At 58.3% G+C, this 16,968-nt stretch overlaps 1 protein-coding gene across 2 annotated transcripts; it reads left to right on the top strand.

The window, feature by feature from the left end:
• The first annotated feature begins 11 nt into the window (after nt 1-11).
• Nucleotides 12-14,882, top strand: COPE (COPI coat complex subunit epsilon). 2 transcript variants are annotated; one of them, XM_047696809.1, is made up of 10 exons: nt 16-189; nt 4,170-4,232; nt 5,458-5,558; nt 8,172-8,324; nt 9,566-9,619; nt 10,083-10,164; nt 11,113-11,268; nt 13,326-13,394; nt 14,478-14,552; nt 14,677-14,882. In XM_047696809.1, exons 1-10 carry the CDS (start codon nt 64-66, stop codon nt 14,722-14,724), a joined length of 927 nt encoding a protein of 308 aa, XP_047552765.1. In that variant the 5' UTR covers nt 16-63; the 3' UTR covers nt 14,725-14,882. The 2 variants fall into 2 exon arrangements, with proteins under 2 accessions (XP_047552775.1, XP_047552765.1); XM_047696819.1 differs by lacking the exon at nt 13,326-13,394 and having other exon boundaries at nt 12-189.
• Nucleotides 14,883-16,968: the final 2,086 nt, after the last annotated feature.

The raw sequence follows: 16,968 nt of genomic DNA on the forward strand, positions 1-16,968 counted from the left end.
GGTGACTCTCTGTTTCCGGTCGACGTGTCCCTCCGGAAGAGGAGCGACTGGGACCTAAGCGGTATGGCGCCTCCAGCTCCCGGCCCGGCCACCGGCGGCTCTGGAGAAGTGGACGAGCTGTTCGACGTGAAGAATGCCTTCTACATTGGCAGCTACCAGCAGTGCATTAACGAGGCGCAGCGGGTGAAGGTGCGGCCATTCGGGGGCGAGGGGATGGTGGTGGCGAAAGACGCTTCCAGGTGGCCACTGGTCGCTCTCTTATTTTTATAAAATCTTCCTTCTTCTCACGGCGTCTGCCCACCAGTGTATCTCTTCAGAGCACTGTGAGGAGTTAGTTACCCTGACCTTTGACAAAACTCAAAGCTGTGACAGATTTTGATACTTCTCACTCAGACAGAGCTCGTTCTGCGCCGTGGAAGGTATTTGAGTAAGGAAGGTGTTTATGCCTCTGTAGTAATAATAGTAGTATTTGTCGCTTGGGGAGAGTCCGCTTATGCCACCATACGCTCAATCCCCGTGAAGTAGGAACTGTTGTTTGTTCTCATTTTACGATGCTGACACTGCTGTTCGGGAGAGAAATGGCTTCCTGGACATTACCCTGCTCCGCGAGCCGGGTTGTTTCTCCTCAAATTTGCCCATTCGTTTCTTTCTTTCTTTCTTTCGTTCGTTCGTTCTTTCGTTCCTTCCTTCCTTCCTTCATTGGTTCATTGAGCTCCTCTGTGGACCAGGCAGTGTATTCGTGCTGGGTCAAAGCAGTGATAAAATAGATAAAACTCCTAGGTCTCTTGGAAACCTTAAGCTCCTCAGGGAGACAGTAAACAAGTACATAACAAGAAGTCAGGGGGGTGGTGTGATGGACAGTGATGGGAATGAGGTTGGTCATTTGAGAGCTAGAAAATAGCCCTGCTAGGCAGGGTCCAGCTAGTGGATGACAAGAGGGGGCAGCAGGTCCTTCTGCAGGAACTTTTAGGGAGGGACATGGACGTTACTGACACTTTGAGAGTGAACTACTGGCGGTTCTTTAGGAGCCGTGAAATTGACAGGGTCTTGCTCCCCTCCTTGTTAACCTTAAAAAGAAAAGTCAGTTATTTTATTAGGAAAATGGGTTCATTGGGGATTAACAGATAATTGCATCTTGGGATGTGTAACCTATGGCAAAACCATGGGCAAGTCCAGAGAACAGAGAGGACTCCTCTTTCACAGGGGAAAGGGAATCGAGAGGGGTTGTTATAGACAAAAACCCATTGGAGTAAACTGGGAGGTCAGAGTCCAGTGGCTTCTCATTGCCTGAGTTGTGACAGTCTCCTTGGCTAGCCAGTTGCCAGGCAAGGAGATCTTTCATCCTCCTGTGGGGAATTCATGGTACCTCTCTTCTGTTGGGGTCTGTCACGGACCTGCAGTGTCCTGGCTTGAGAGCTCCCCCTTCTGGCCGCCTGATTCTATTTTCAACGAGTTTTGTTTTTATTAATTTTCACATAGCCTTGTGTTCTGGGGATATCAGATGAGTAAAGAACGGAGTGAATGTGTAATAGCTTGAGTGCTTAAGGGGGCAAGTCTTCTCCTGTTGTATTGTTCAGACTTTCCGTCACTGCTGAAAGGGAGAACCAGCGTGCCCTGCTGTACTCAGGGACTGGAAGCAGTCACAGAAACCAGATTGGCAGTTGCCGCGGGTGGAGGCACACTGCAACCCAGCCTCTGAGCTGGGGAACTGCTCCCTCTTTGGTGACGTGGGAAACATGCACTGGCGCAAAACCATGTCATTGACCCTGATGCATCCAGAATGAGCATACTGTCCCCACTGAGCCATTCAGTGCGATTTAATTTTGGTCCACGGGCTACCTGAACCCTCTTGGGCAGCCTGTACTGGGTTTAATGGTGTCCCCTGAAAGATATGTTCACCGGGAACCTGGGAACATGACTTATTTGGCAAGAGGATCATTGCAGATAGAATTCAGTAAAGGCTATCTGGATGCGGTCAGCCAGGATTTCAGATAGGCCCTAAATCCAATGAGAAATGCCTTCTAAGAGGGGCGCCTGGCTGGCTCAATGGGTTAAGCCTCAGGTCATGATCTCAGGGTCCTGGGATTGAGCCCTGCATCACGCTCTCTGCTCTGCGGGGAGTCTGCTTCCCCCTCTCTCTCTGCCTGCTGCTCTGCCTACTTGTGATCTCTCACTCTCTCTGTCAAATAAATAAATAAAATCTTAAAAAAAATGCCTTCTAAGAGAAAGGCAAAGAGAGGTTTGAGGCAGACAGAGAAGATGGAGGTAGAGATCGGGGGGAGGGGACTACAACCCAATGAATACTTGGAGCCCCCAGAAGCTGGAAGAGGCCGGGAAGGATCCTCCCATGGAGCCTTTGGTGGGAGTGTGGTCCTGCTGACACCTTGATTCGAGCTGCTAGCTTCCGGGACTGTGAGAGGATAATTTTCTGTTCTTTCCCACCACCCAGTTTATGGTAGTTGATTATGGTGGCCCCAGCAATCTCTGACAGACCCGAGCTGAGGTGACCCCACATGGGACACCTGGGGAGTCATTGCCCTTGATCGGATGTAGTGCTGTGTCACCATCGTGACAATATCCTCATTTGTCAGACATTTCTTAAGTGCCCACAAGATGGTAGGTGCTGCCTGGCGTTGGGGACGAAGCAATGCAGGAAGCCTCAAGGAGTGCAGGTCTCGTGGGGCCATCCTGACGGCAGCCCTCATCCCATCACTACCCAACCCCGCCATGGTACTTACTGTCCTCAGGACTGGCTGCCCCTTGGAGCTGTCTGAGGTCAGTCGGGGGCCACTCGGGGGTCTGCCAGCGTTGGTGGGTGTGGGCCTCCTGGCTTTGTTCTCAGGTAATTCTGCTGAGCTTTCCCCAAGCCACAAATGGCAGGGAAGTATTTGCTCAGAAAGATGCCATCCCTGTTTTCTCGGATCTGGAGATCCTCGGCCCAGCACTCACCACGCAGCTTCTGCCTGAGTCCTTACGAGACTTCCCCTTTTCCTGGCTCTGGTCCGTGTCCCCCATAGCCTCATGGCCTGGCCAGGGCTCAGGGGGCTTCCCACAGGCCCCAAGTGAGCAGTGTGAAATCCCCTCCGCAGGGCTCCCCGGCTCCAAGGCACCGGGGCCGAGCAGCGTGGCCCAGGCTGGATGCAGATGTCACTGTTCCCTGGGCAGCCCCACTGAGCTCTCCTCTGAGTGAGGCAGACCTTTGTCTCTTCTGTTTTCCATGATTAAAACGTGTTTTGGAACAAAAACAGGACAATAACAGGTTGCATGGAAGTATTTGTTACCACAACTAAAGTCCCTTTTGCACGTCTCCCGGGTCCCATCGGTTCTTCAGAATCAACCATTGGCCTCTGAATGGGAATCCTCCCAGGCCTCTTTTTTCTACCTTTTTTTTTTTTTTTTAAGATTTTATTCATTTTGGGGCGCCTGGATGGCTCAGTGGGTTAAGCCGCTGCCTTTGGCTCAGGTCATGATCCCAGGGTCCTGGGATCGAGCCCCGCATCAGGCTCTCTGCTTGGCAGGGAGCCTGCTTCCTCCTCTCTCTCTGCCTGCCTCTCTGCCTGCTTGTGATCTCTCTGTCAAATAAATAAATAAAATCTTTAAAAAAAAAAAAAAGATTTTATTCATTTTGGTTGGGGGGAGCATGAGCCAGGAGAGGGGCAGAGGGAGACGCGGGCTCCCCACTGAGCAGGGACTGCCGATGCAGGGCTCAATCCCAGGACCCTGGGATCACAACCTGAGCTGAAGGCAGACGCTTAACCAACTGAGCCGCCCAGGCGCCCCTTTTTTCTCTACTTTTACAAACCCAGGCGCTGGGGCATTTCCCCACCGACATCCTGGACCACCCCCATCATTAAGCATCTTCTGTTTTGACCCATCGCACTCTGGGGAGCACCTGTCAGTACTAGTGGCCGCATGTCCGGTGGTTAAAGGCATGGGCTCCAGCCTGGCCCCTTGCCACGCAGCGGGAGTGGGTGCCCCACTTTCTTCACTTGGGTGGATGCGGGTAAGGATCGAACCCCCTTCCTGGGGTGGTGATGGTCTGGGACAGGATCAGGGCTGGGATGTTGGCCCTGCAGCCACTGGGGAAGCTGCCTGCTCCTGGCCTCCCCTGAGGACAGATATGACACACAGCTCTAGGCATCCTGACCAGTCTCCCTATCTCTCTGCAGCCCTCCAGCCCGGAGAGAGATGTAGAAAGGGACGTCTTCCTCTACAGAGCATACCTTGCACAGGTGAGTGTGGGCCTGTGACCTCCAAGGCCCCGGAGATAGGAGAGTAAAGGAACAGAGTGCTGGGCGGCAACTGGGGTGGGGACGACAGACAAAGGAGGGCAGAGTCCAGGACCTTGAGCATCGAGTGTGGCCTCCACAAGTAGGTGGCTGTGTTCCCGAGGTTGTGGACTCACCAGGCCCAATGACCATTATAGGGATTTCTCCCCCTTTTTTTCTTTATTTATGTAATCAATAGGTTCTGTTTGCTTAGTACAGCTTTAGGTTTTTGGAATAAGCAAGCAGATAGTAAAGAGAATCCTGTGTAACCCCCTGCAGTCCACAGGCAGCTTTTCTTCTCGCATTGGCCATGCAGGCAGTCCAGATGGTGTAGACAGACCGAGCTGTGCCCTGCCCTGGCCTCCCCCGCCAAGGCGCACTGGCAGCTGGCCTCCCACCTGCCTCTCCTCCCCAGCTTCAGCCTTGGACCGTGATCTGTCCTGGGCACATGGCTCCGCGGCTGCCTCCACCTCACGTCAGGCCCTGGGTGGCTTCCTAGTTTCTATTCACATCTTTCCCTCTGTGGAGTGTTCTGGAGCCTGATGGGACCCCAGCCCTCCCATTGACCAACCCTCCTCACCCCGCCCCTGTGCCCTGCCCTTACCGTGAACAGTATATGTGGCCCCCAGCAGAGGGGCTGCTCTGGTGTACCTCAGGATCTCCTTGCGATGTATGTGTGTGAATGTATACATACAAAAGGACACCTGTAGGTGGCAGCAAAAACATCAAAACCACCTGGGAAGGAATGTGGTGAAAATGGGCTCCTGACTCCAGTTCGCCTCCTAGCAGTGAGCACCACCACTGGTTCTGAGCATCAGCAGGGAGGGGGTGTGTGTCCTGATGACTAGACCCCCTGCCCCTGGGCGATGCCTTCCACCCGGAGCTGGCAGGGCCCCCGCCCTTCACTTCATTCTTGGGGTCTCCAGCTAGAGTGGTGGGCATTGTGGCCTGACAGGTGGCACGTGACGCCGTGCTGGCCCGCAGCAGGTCCTGTGGCAGGGCTGGCCCTGGCAGGCTGAGGGGCCCCTGCGGGCAGTGGGTTCTGGGGGAAGCCACTGGTTCCAAGCGTCAGGGCTCTGCCAGAGTGCTCCTAGAGCCCTAAAAAGCTCTCATGTGTTCCTGGGGGCTGAGGTCTGAGCCCCACAGGGGAGAGCAGGCCAAGCTGACAGCATGCTTATCTTGACTGCAGAGGAAGTATGGTGTGGTCCTGGATGAGATCAAGCCCTCCTCCGCCCCTGAGCTCCAGGCGGTGCGTATGTTTGCTGAGTACCTGGCCAACGACAGCCGGAGGTGAGGATGGGAGGGCTGGGTGGGCATCTCTCCCGACCTTCTCAGCTTCCTGAGTCTCAGGGCATTCCTACCCTGCTGGGGCATTTGTGTGAGCCATTCATTGTGTGGCTGGCTGGGATACTTGCCCTGGTGCTTATGGGCTCTGCCTCTGTCCAGGCCTGGAGCACCAGCATGACCCAGCAGGCTCCATGGTCCTCTGTGCTGTCTCCCCAGCCCAGGAATGGCTGGTCCTGAGGCCCCCTGGGGTTAGGAAGTTTTACATTCAAATATCCTCCCCACAGGGTGCCTGGGGTAGGGCAACAGCCTAGCCCATGACAGGGAAACGCTCCACTCTGTGGGTCTTCCCCTGCCCACCTGCCCTTCCCCACCCGCCCCCCTGCCCACCTCCCCACCTGCCCAGCCCTGAGACCCCACCACCACCCTGGAGCATCCCTCTTAGTAGCAGGGAGCCTCACAGAAAGGCCTAGTGGAACTTCTTAGATACGAGGACTCAATCATGACCTTGTTGATACTATGCTACTTTCATGGGCCACCGAGGCTGTCTTTGGGTCCCAGGTGTGGGTGAGACCGCCTGCTGTGACCCCCGGCTGCTGCCCTGACGAAGGGCAGCCTTCTGTGCCCTCTCTCCTGATTGGGGTCCTTGGCTTTTGAAGCGTGAGGCTGGGGGAAATTTACTTGTCAACAGTGACAGCTGAATGGGGGCCCCCAGGTTCTGATCCCCAGAACCCATAAATGCAGCATCATTGGAGATGAGGTCTTTGCAAATGTAATTAGGTAAGGATCTTGAGATCATCTTGGATGTAGGGTGGACCCTGAATCCAGGACTGGTGTCCTCATTAGAGACAGATGAGAAGACAGAGAAGGTACAGAGGGGAGGCATGCGTGAAGACGGAGGCAGAATCGGGATGACACAGAAGCCAATGCGTTCCAAGGACTGTGGGCAGCTAGTTGAAGCCAGGAGAGAAGCTTAGGATGGATTCATCTTCGGGGGCCTCAGAAGGAACCTTCCCTGCCCACACTTGGATATTGGACTTCTGCCTTCTAGAATTCTCTGTGAGAGAGTCTGTTCCATTTGTTTGCATCTTCCGGGTCTGCGGGGCTTTGTGATAGCAGCCCCAGGACGCCAAGGCAGGCAGGCTCCTGAGGCTGTCCTTTCTCCCTCCCCACACTTCATGAGCCAAGGTGACAAGCCCTGTTCTCCTTTTGGAAGAGGAGGGGACCCAGGGACCTTGTAGGAGCCAATGAATGGCTCACCCTGGGGCTGCTGTGGGGCAGGAGCTCAGGAAGGCGGAGGGGTTCAGGGTGTGTCCGTCCTGGCATCCCCACAGCCAACGCCGCAAGCAGGCTGTGGAGAAAGTACCAGACCCTGCAGGTGACCCGTGTCGTGTTAAAGTAACACCGTGTGATGCTCCCATCACATCAACAACAGCAGGCGGCGTGTCTAGTCCTGGTGCCACAAACCAGGCAGGGAACATCGTGGGGTGGCCATGAGGGCTCCTGTGCCAACCCTGTGTCACGCCCTGCACACACTCGGGGTGTGCGGAGTGGGAGATAGTCTTGGGTTTGAAGTCATTTGTCCTTCAGGCACCTTGGTGGTCACAAGGACAGTAACAGGCGTGTCTCCATCCTCCAGGGCCTTAGATGCAGATTCTGGCCAGTGGCCCCCAGCACCCAAGTGACATGCACATATTTCTGGGGATCCTGTGGACCCTGAACAGCAGTTTTGGTCCGGCGGCGACTCGGGGCCCGGCTCTTCTACCCTTCTGTCAACTGCTCAGCAGCCTTTTGAAACAAGGGGTTTGGGCTCTATTTTCTGGTTAAGCAGATCATGGTTCGGGTGTCCTGTGGTCTGTGGAGGACCTGGCTGATTGTTGGCGGAGCCCCGGCTCCAGCCCGGCCACCAGCCCACACGCGGCCTGCCTGCCCGGAGCAGCTGGCCATGGCAGCTGCCCATTGCAGCAGAAGGCGGTGATGTCACCAGAATGAGAGTTATCTGTGTGGCTTCCTGTCCCCAGAGAGGCGACCCTGGCAAGTCAGTCTGTCCCTCCACATCTAGGGTGGTATGGACACTACAGCCCCCTGTCTCTGAGGGCCAGGAGGTCTGTAGGCCTAGCGGTCGTCTGTGCTGCTCTGTGGACATGGCCCCTCCTGCCCCCCACCTCCTCATGGGAGCCTGAAAGCTCTGGGCCTGAAAGCACCCAGCCTGTCTCTCTGTGTAAGGGCAAAAAGTACCATGTGGAAAGGCAGTGAAGCTGGTGCCCAGTGGGGCTCGATGGCAACAGCTGGGCCTGTTTTTTTGTTTTGTTTTGTTTTTTAAGATTTTATTTATTTATTTGAGAGAGAGAACACAAGCAGGGGGAGAAGCAGACTCCTGCTGAGCTGGGAGCCCAACACGGGGCTCAATCCCAGGACCTGGAGATCATGACCTGAGCCGAAGGCATATACTTAACCAACTGAGCCGCCCAGGCATCCCACGAGGGTCCCGTTCTGCCTGCAGCTGCTGTGTTCCCCTGGGGGCCTGACTCCCCCCACTCCCCCAGACCTCTCTGCTTCCCCAGGGGCGAGGCTGCCGCCCACCCCTGGCTGCAGGCCTTCAGCAGCCATGTCTCGTAGGGACTCCGTTGTGGCTGAGCTGGACCGAGAGATGAGTCGGAGTGTGGACGTGACCAACACCACCTTCCTGCTGATGGCTGCCTCCATCTACTTCCACGACCAGAACCCAGATGCAGCCCTGCGTGCCCTGCACCAGGGGGACAGCCTGGAGTGGTGAGTGTCCTCCCTGTTCCAGCGGGAAGGCCTGGAGGCCTGAGCGGCCCCTCTGGTCTCCAGGCTGCTCAAGGCCTCATTGGCCGTTGTCATGGGAACAGTGGGGGGCTGTTGGGAGAGACCGGTGGGGCCCAGGCTTCCCATTCAGGCTGCAGCTCCCGTTCTTGGTCCAGGAGACACTCCTTTCTGCACGGCTGGGCTGCTGTTCCCAAGGACACGGCTCCCAGGGCTAGAAACCCTCTGTTCCCGATGGCAGAGGAGAAAGCACCTTTGTTCTGCCCATGGTTTCTGTACCCCCACCCCCACCACGGAGCCTTGTGTTCCTGGGCCCTGGCCTTTCTGTGTCCTCCCCGAGTCCCCCCAGGCCCTCCCCTGATTCTGGCCCCCATTCAGGGCACTGCAGAGCTGGCAGCGTGCCACGGGTGCCACCCCCCGCCCTAGGAGGTGACTCTGGGCCAGTGCTTCATCTAGGGCGCCGTGTCCAGGCTCTGGCCTGGAGGGTGCGACTGCCCTCCCCTGTGAACTCTCTGAGTGCTTGTTGTCCCTTGGTTGGTTGGTCCCCACAGGTTCATTTTTGTATCTGTTTCTGGCCCCTCCTCTATCCAGGAAGGGATTTGTGGCGGCTTAGAAATAGGTCTATGCACAGCTTACAAAGCAGCAGACTCTGTAACTGTTTCTCAGACTCCTACACCGTTGCTCTGGGCGGGGAGACGAGGGAGCGAGTGACTCATACATCAGCAGTGGCCACAGCTCTCAGGCAGAGAGGGAAGCCATAGGTGTGGGCCCCGGAGGGCGTGAGCACCTGCCCCTCGAAGCCCCGCTGTGACTGGACCCACAGCATTCCCTGGGGGCTGACCTTGGGTCTGGCTGCTCAGCTTGCTTCCTGGGCTCCTGCCACTGAGTGGTGGCCAGTGTCCCCCTCGCACCAGGATTGGGGCACAGATATGGTGCCCAGTCTCAGGGTAGTCAGAGTGGGACGACTTGGGACTTGATGAAAACTCCGGCCCCACGTGTGCTCAGTGGTGAAATGGGGAAGCCAGGGCCCCGGGAAACTGTGGGAGGCTTGGCCCAGCGTGTAGAGCCTGGGTCAGTCCAGTGTGGCTCAGCATCGCCCCCGGCCAGGCAGGGCTGGCGGCCGAGGGACTCCTAGGAATGTTCCCGGAGGTGGCGCCCACACAGAGTGAGCCCCAATGAGCAGCACAGTGGTGAGGGTGCCGGCTGACTCCCTGTCTGTCCCACAGCATGGCCATGACCGTGCAGATCCTGCTGAAGTTGGACCGCCTGGACCTTGCCCGGTAAGTCTCTCCCACGAGTCCCCAGCTGCGGCTCCCAGGCTGTGGCCACAGCGTCAAGACTGTCAAAGCAGCGGCTGTCAGAGCAGCAGGACGCCATGCTCCCTAGATGCCAGGCCTCTTCCCGCTAGGGGGCACTCAGCTTGGGGACCCTCCCTGGGCCCTTTCTGAAGGCCCAGAGCATCAGGAGTACAATTGCTTCTCCAGTCACTTCATTCTAGCCCATGGGGGTGACACACTGTTGGTTTGCCTGCCCCTCCCTGCAGGGTGTTGCCTGGGATGAGGGATGGTGCTGTCCTTGTCTCAAGTTTCCTTCTGTGACGCGAAGGGTGGGGCCTGCAGAGTTGGGGTGGGCTTCCCAAGTGTGCAGTGGGGGCAGCTGGGTCAGGGCCGTGAGCCGGCACCAGTATGTGTCCCATGAGCAGAATGCAGGGGGCTCCCTCCTACCCTTCTCCTCTGTCTCCAGGAAGGAGCTTAAGAAAATGCAGGACCAGGACGAGGACGCTACCCTCACCCAGCTGGCCACCGCGTGGGTCAATCTGGCTGTGGTGAGCCCCTGGGCCTTGCTGGGGGAATGAGGGAACATCAAAGACCCGGGAGGTGGGAGGCGCACCCTGGATCCAGTGCTGGCCGCTCCCTGGGGGAGAGTGCTGATACAGGCTTCTGTGGACGCACTGGACCTGCTCTTTCGTTTGGGTCCAGGGCCCGTCCCGTAGTGGAACCCCCAGCTCAGTGTGCCCTGGCACATTTCGCACCTTGCTCAGCTGCAGCCCCATTCCCGGCTCCTCACAGCCCAGCCTCTTGGCCAGAGCCAGAGGAAATGAGCTGGGGGCTCTTTACCAGACTGGATGGACCGAGTGGGCCTGCCTGGCGGTGCAGTCTCCCAGGGCTGACCCTGGGCTTGGCTCCCACTCAGCTTGCTGCCTGGGCTCCTGGCACTGGGTAGTGGCCAGTGTCTCCCGTGCACCTTCCCTTGCACCCAGTCCCTATCTCCCCCATGCCTTGCCCCTCCTGTGCGCCGACAGTGGCCCCTTTTCTGGTTTCTGGCACTGGGTTTCCTCTGAGCTTTTCTTTTTCTTATCTTATCTTTTTTTTTTTTTTTTTTGTATGGCTGCTTAAAATGTGTTCCCCATCCACATGTGCCTGTACTAACCTTGGGGGCTGAGGCCTCACCTTAACTGTTTTCCAGTCCCTGCAGCTTAGCGGGGGGAGCCCTGCCCACTGTTCACCCGCTCTGCGTGTTTTCACAAGTCCATCTTGGTCTCAGGCTCCCCTGTAAGTGATGCCGCATCTCTAGCACGCAGACAGAACCTTTCATTCTGAACCCGGACTGTCGGTGACAGAGAGGGGTCCAGGGACGGCCTGCCGTGCACTGGCCGTGCCGGCATCACTTCCTCGAAGTGTCAGCTGGCGTCACCCTGTTGTGTGCGGGAGCAGGCGGTGGCAGGGCTGGGGAGCAGGGTGATAAACCGGTGATGTTGAAACTGTCCCCGCAGGGTGGAGAGAAGCTGCAGGACGCCTACTACATCTTTCAGGAGATGGCTGACAAGTGCTCGTCCACCCTGCTGCTGCTCAATGGGCAGGCGGCCTGCCACATGGCCCAGGGCCGATGGGAGGCTGCTGAAGGTGTGCTCCAGGAGGCTCTGGACAAGGTACGGCAGGCGCAGCCCCCATGGCGGCTCCTGGTGGGGGTGGCAGGGGACGCAGGGCTTGCTGAAGAGGCATACCGGGCAGAGGGAGACCCCACGGGCCTGGCACGTGATGTGAGAATTTATTTTAATAGCACATCAGCTAAGATTCAGATTGTAAATAGAAATGTTGATTGTGGCCTTTCTTGGAAATGGGAGGCTCCCATCGGCTTGGACTTCATCAGGGCTGAGCTGAGCAGAAAGGTCTTGGCTGTCTGGTCTGGGGGCCTCTTGATGTGACTTCTCCCCTGAGCCGGTACTTGGAAGAGATGCCCGCCGTTCATTACCAAGGGGAGAGCGGGCTGCCGATGGGAGGCGTTGCCTGGGCCTTTCGGGTCTAGGAGAGGGACTGCTAGTGAGGCCCTGGCAGGGCAGCCCCTGTTGCCTTCTCCCAACTGACGCATGAGGTCTTGTGTGTTATTTTTATAATCAGAGGAAATGTCAAAGTTTTTTCCGTTTTTGGAAAACGTTTTTTTTTTTTAAAGATTTTTTTTTAATTTTTTTTATTTGACAGATAGAGATCACAGGTAGGCAGCGAGGCAGGCAGAGAGAGAGAGGAGGAAGCGGGCTCCCTGCCGAGCAGAGAGCCCGATGCGGGGCTCGATCCCAGGACCCTGTGATCATGACCTGAGGTGAAGGCAGAGGCTTTAACCCACTGAGCCACCCAGGCGCCCCGGAAAACGTTTTTTGATGTAACGAGAAAAGGACACCAGTAGGAAGCTTTCTCCCCCATACCTGTGCAAGGGCTTGAGTTACCATCGGGAGGTTGTTTGCGGATCATGAACAGGCCAGGGGCCATCGGTCGGGTGCTCCTTGGGCTGCCCGCGTGGAGCTGCCTTGGCCTGCCAGGGCGCCTGTGTCTGTGCTGGCCGCTGTGCCTCCCTGACGGGCTTGGACCTTAGCTGGACTGCTGGGTGCAGTCAGAATGTCTGGCCTGGCGGGAGGTTTCTGCCCCGGAAAGAGAAGGCAGCAGGGTTCCCAGTCAAATGACACCCATCTGTCCTCATTCTCTGAAATCCCGCCTGGGGCAGGTTGCTACCTGCGGCCCTGACCCCCTCCTCTCCCTGCCGTGCCACGGCCTCCCTTGTCCTGGTGCCTTGGGCCACCCCATGCTTTCCACTGTCCTTCCCATTCCTCTGGAGTTCCCCTCGTTTTGCTTCCATGGGCACGTGCCATTGTCCCTTTTGACAACCTCCACGAGGAGACTAAGGTGGAGGGGAGTTGAGTTGCCCCGGAGAGGGGCAGCAGTGGAGCAGAGCCGGGTCTATGCAGGAGGCTGGGGTCTATGCAGTCCCTCGAACCTACGACACCTCGCGTCCAGGTTGTTGTGTCTCTGTTCCGAGTGTGCGGTCAGGGCTCCCTGCACCGGTCTTGCCTTCCTGCCCCAGGGGGTCTGGGGCCAGTTCCCTGCATTCCCCGTGCCTCAACGCCCCATGTGGGTGGGCGGGGCAAAGTCACCCGCTTGGATGTTCTGGTAGTTTCCCGGCAGCTTCTTGCCAAGGTCCCTAGAGAGCCAGAGGGGCGGGTGGGTTCTGCCCTGTGGTCTCAGATCTCATTTTTGCAGCGAGAGGGACAGCTTGCCTGTGATGGTGTTCGGGCCACCTGGGGCTGGGCTCTGTTCCTTTGCCATCGGTGTGATAAATTACTCCTCAAAGACTGCCACCAGCAAGGGGGCTTGGTCTCATCCTGGCCCACAGATGAGACATCGGGCTGAGGGGAAGCTGCTGCTACGGGGAGGCGGGAAGACGGGTGAGGGCTGGGGCTCCCCCCCCTTGCCACCACGCTGCCTCCCAGGCAGAAAGGGGGCCCTGAGGTCATGACCTTGCAGAGTGGCCAGTGGGCATGCTTTGGGTCCCCTGGCCCTGCCCCCTGCCCCAGCTCTGAGGGTGTGACCTTGCGTGGGTCCTGTCTTTACCCTGGGTCAACGGGAGCCGGTTTCCCACCAGAGATGGGGGTGGACAGGCCGAGTTGGGGGCCTGGGGGAGCTGACCCTGCTCACCTGGCGTCTCCTGTGTTTCCAGGACAGTGGCCACCCAGAGACACTGATCAACCTCGTCGTCCTGTCACAGCACCTGGGCAAGCCCCCCGAGGTAGGGCCCCCTGGCTCAGGGAGGTTTTCTGGCCTCCACGGCAGCAGCTTGCGGTGGGCAGGTCTCTGCGGTGTGGCCCCAGCCCTGGACGAAGCTCAGGGTCTCCTGCAGAAAGCCACTTCTTTGGCGGGGCGGCGGGAGGGGGGCAGGTACGGTTGCCATCAGCACGAGTGTCGCTACGAAGTTGGTGTTGCTGGTGCTGAGGCTGTAGGTTGGCTGCTCCCGTGGGCTGTGTGAACTAGTGGGCCGTGTCTCAGAGCATGCCCAAGCCAGGGCCAGCTGAGCCGGACCCCCCACCTGTGCCACCTCCGGGAGGTCGCTGGGCAAAAGAACAGAGAAGAGGGGCCCAGGGGAGCCATCCCTGTGAGCCCATGTTGTCTGAGGGCGGGAGGGAGGGAGAACTCTGGGGCCCGGCTGTTTAGGTGGCTGACTGGCCCACTTGGCCAGGGACCCACCCCAGGGCTTCCTGGCTGTCTGACACCCATCCCCGTAGCAGGGCCCCTGGGTGGCCTCGGGGCTAGCGTAGTATAGCAGAGCAACTCTCCCACTCACTCCAGAGATGGCACTGGACCCTTAGGCTTGGGGAGACAGCTGCCCCTGCCCCATATAGTCAGTGTGGGCCTGAGGAGGAGGGGCGAGGCTGGCAGCAAGGGCTCTGTCTGGGGTCCAGGTTCCAGCACCAAGATCTCTGGGGATTCTCTGCACAGTGTGCCCTGAATAAACCCACCTCCCCTCCCAGTCCTGTTCCCCCTGACCTGCTGTCCGCCCCCTCCTTGGGTCTGGGTCCCTCCCAACCCACTCACTGAGCCTCGCGGCACATCCTTCCACTATGTGCTGAGCAGAGGCTCTGTGCCACCTGTCTCCTCTTTCTGCCCCAACCCTGAGGGTCCCATCATCAGCCAGATTTCCGGGTGGAGTGATGGGGGTGATGGGAGATGGAAGCTCTTGCTTGGGGTCAGCTGGGAAGCTGGGAAGCTGGGAAGCTGCCCCACCCTCCCACCCCTCCCCTTGCCCTGTATGTGAGCAGCACCTGGCTCCCCCCCCCGCCCCCGTTCAGCTTACCTGGCCTCCTGTCCCCTGCAGGTGACAAACCGCTACCTGTCCCAGCTGAAGGACGCACACCGGTCCCACCCTTTCATCAAGGAGTACCAGGCCAAGGTGAGCCTAGGCAGACTGTCTGTCCCAGGTCCCCAGACACCCCGGGCAGGGCCAGGGAAGGCAGGTGACTGGGGTCCTGACTCATGTTCTCTCCGTTTCTCCCCCTTCCCCCACCACGTTGAAGGAGAACGACTTTGACCGGCTGGTGCTACAGTACGCTCCCAGTGCATGAGACCAGTTCCCGAGCCAGGGACAGCAGCGTGTGCCGCCCTCCCTGCTGGGCGCCCCTCCTCAAGCTCTCACCTGTTCTGGCCAGAAGCAGAGGCTGGAAGCCCAGCCCAGCCCCGCTCTTGTCAATAAATGTATCCACCATGGGAGGCCCCCCCCCCCCGATCTGTGTCTGCTGTGGCCACTTTGGGAGGGATATGTGGGAACCAAGGCTCAGAAGGGAGGGTTCTGGGCACTGTCCTCCCAGGGCTTTTGCTGGGAGGGGTTCCCCTGGAGACCAGGGCCTGTGAGCAGCAGATGTGCAGACTCCCACCCCTCAGACAACCACCGTATGGTGGTCTGGGTGGCACAGCCGTGTCGCCCAGGGAAACCATTACCAGGGGCATCAGAGCTCAAAGGCAGTATCCCAGGGAGGCCTGTAGGTGGCCAGGGAGGTAGGAAGCACTCAGGCCTCAGTTCAGTCACATGCGCAGTGTATGTGCGCTGGGTGCAAATGCTCTCCATCCCCCCACCCCTCCAGATTGTCCCCTGCTCCTCGAGGGCTGCTGCCCTGTGGGTGGTCCTTGGCCCAGATGGAGACCTGCTGCTGTCGGGCTGTGGGCGCAGGAGGGCCAGAGTGCTGCACTGTCTACCTGGAGGGAGAAACCCATGGCGAACACCCTTCCATAAGAGAAAGCCAGGGTTGGGGTGCCTGGGTGGCTCAGTGGGTTAAGCCTCTGCCTTCAGCTCGGGTCATGATCTCAGGGTCCTGGGATCGAGCCCCCTGTTGGGCTTTCTGCTCAGCAGGGAGCCTGCTTCCCCCTCTCTCTCTGCCTGATTCTCTGCCTACTTGTGATATCTCTCTCTGTCAAATAAATAAATAAAATCTTAAAAAAGAGAGAGAGAAAGAGAAAGCCAGGGCACCAGCTGGCGTCTCTTGTCAAGAGACAGTGGTAGGCGAGCAAGGGAGAGCTGTTGGCTGGGCCTCTTAGATGAGGTCACCATCCAAACAACTAGAAGGATCTGCAAGGCCAGGTTCGAGGGATGGGCGTGACAAGCATTCATTCAAGGCAGCATGAACAGCCCGTGCAAAGCCCCTGCGGCTGTGCTGGGTTCGGTGAGCTGGATAGGGCTTTGTGCCCTTTGTACCTAGGTCAGTGTTTGGGCCTCTCCCAGGAAGGAGGGAAGACCTGTGTTGCAGGAGTCTGGCCTCATCCACCTCAGAGGTGGCTGCCTGAGACCTGGTGCTTGGTGGCCAGGACAGGATGCAGAGCTCAGGATTCCCAGGGGCAGGACCCACCCCATCCCCTCCCTGCCTGTTGAGGAGCTCCGCGAAGAGAGGTGACAGAGGCATCCGGCAGGGGTGGGGATGGGGGGCCTGGAGATGAGCTCTCCGGAGAGAGGAGGCCTGCCCTCAGGTGGAACAGGGAAGGGGCGCCAGCCTTGGGACCTTAGCAGCCCCTTGTCAGGTCCCAGCTGCCAGCACGGGGAGACACATTCCATTTCTGCTCTGCACCCACGGGCTGGTGGCCTCCCAGCTGGCCGCCTTGAAACTCAAGGCGCTGGGGCTGGGCTGGTGGGCGGGGGCTCCTCTCGCATTACTGATGGCTACCATGGTGACCAGATAGGGACAGATAGTGCTGGGTGGGAGGGCGGAGGAGGTGGGGGAGCTGGAAGGCCCAGGTCTGCACCACAGGCCCAGTCAGACCTCTGGGGGTGCAGGTAGTTAGCTAGTTGAGGATCCCCAAGGCCCCTTCTGTCTGCTGGGCAAGCTGCAGCTTTAGTGAGGTCTCTGGCCTGTGGCTGAGCCTTAATGCTTGACCAGGTCAGGCAGGCCTCATACCCCAATATGCTGGGCTTCTCACTTCCTGGTCTGATGGGCCAGATGGACCCCAGCCCACACAGAGTGCATGTTCAAGAGTGAGGGGGAGGTACCATGTGCAGATGGTGACAACGGCCAAGAAGACTGATGGGAAGGTCAGGGGTGCACTGAGCAGCTGGCATTTGTAGGTAAAGTGTGAAGCAAGTGAGGGAGGGTCCCTGCTCGTACCTGGGGGAACTGCATTCCAGGCAGAGGGAACAGCCAGTGCAAAGGCCCTGAGGCAGGACTGTGCCAGAGGAACAGTGAGGTGGCCAGTGTGGCATATGGGGAGCAAGGTGGAGAGAAAAGCATCACAGTAGGTTATGAGTTAGTGAGGAGTTGGCCTTTTACTCTGTACAATGGGAGCCGTGGGTGCTGTGAGCAGTGGAAGGGTCGCAGTCTCCCTCC

The sequence above is a fragment of the Lutra lutra genome, chromosome 1, assembly GCF_902655055.1.
Source record: "Lutra lutra chromosome 1, mLutLut1.2, whole genome shotgun sequence".
Lineage (NCBI taxonomy): Eukaryota > Metazoa > Chordata > Mammalia > Carnivora > Mustelidae > Lutra > Lutra lutra.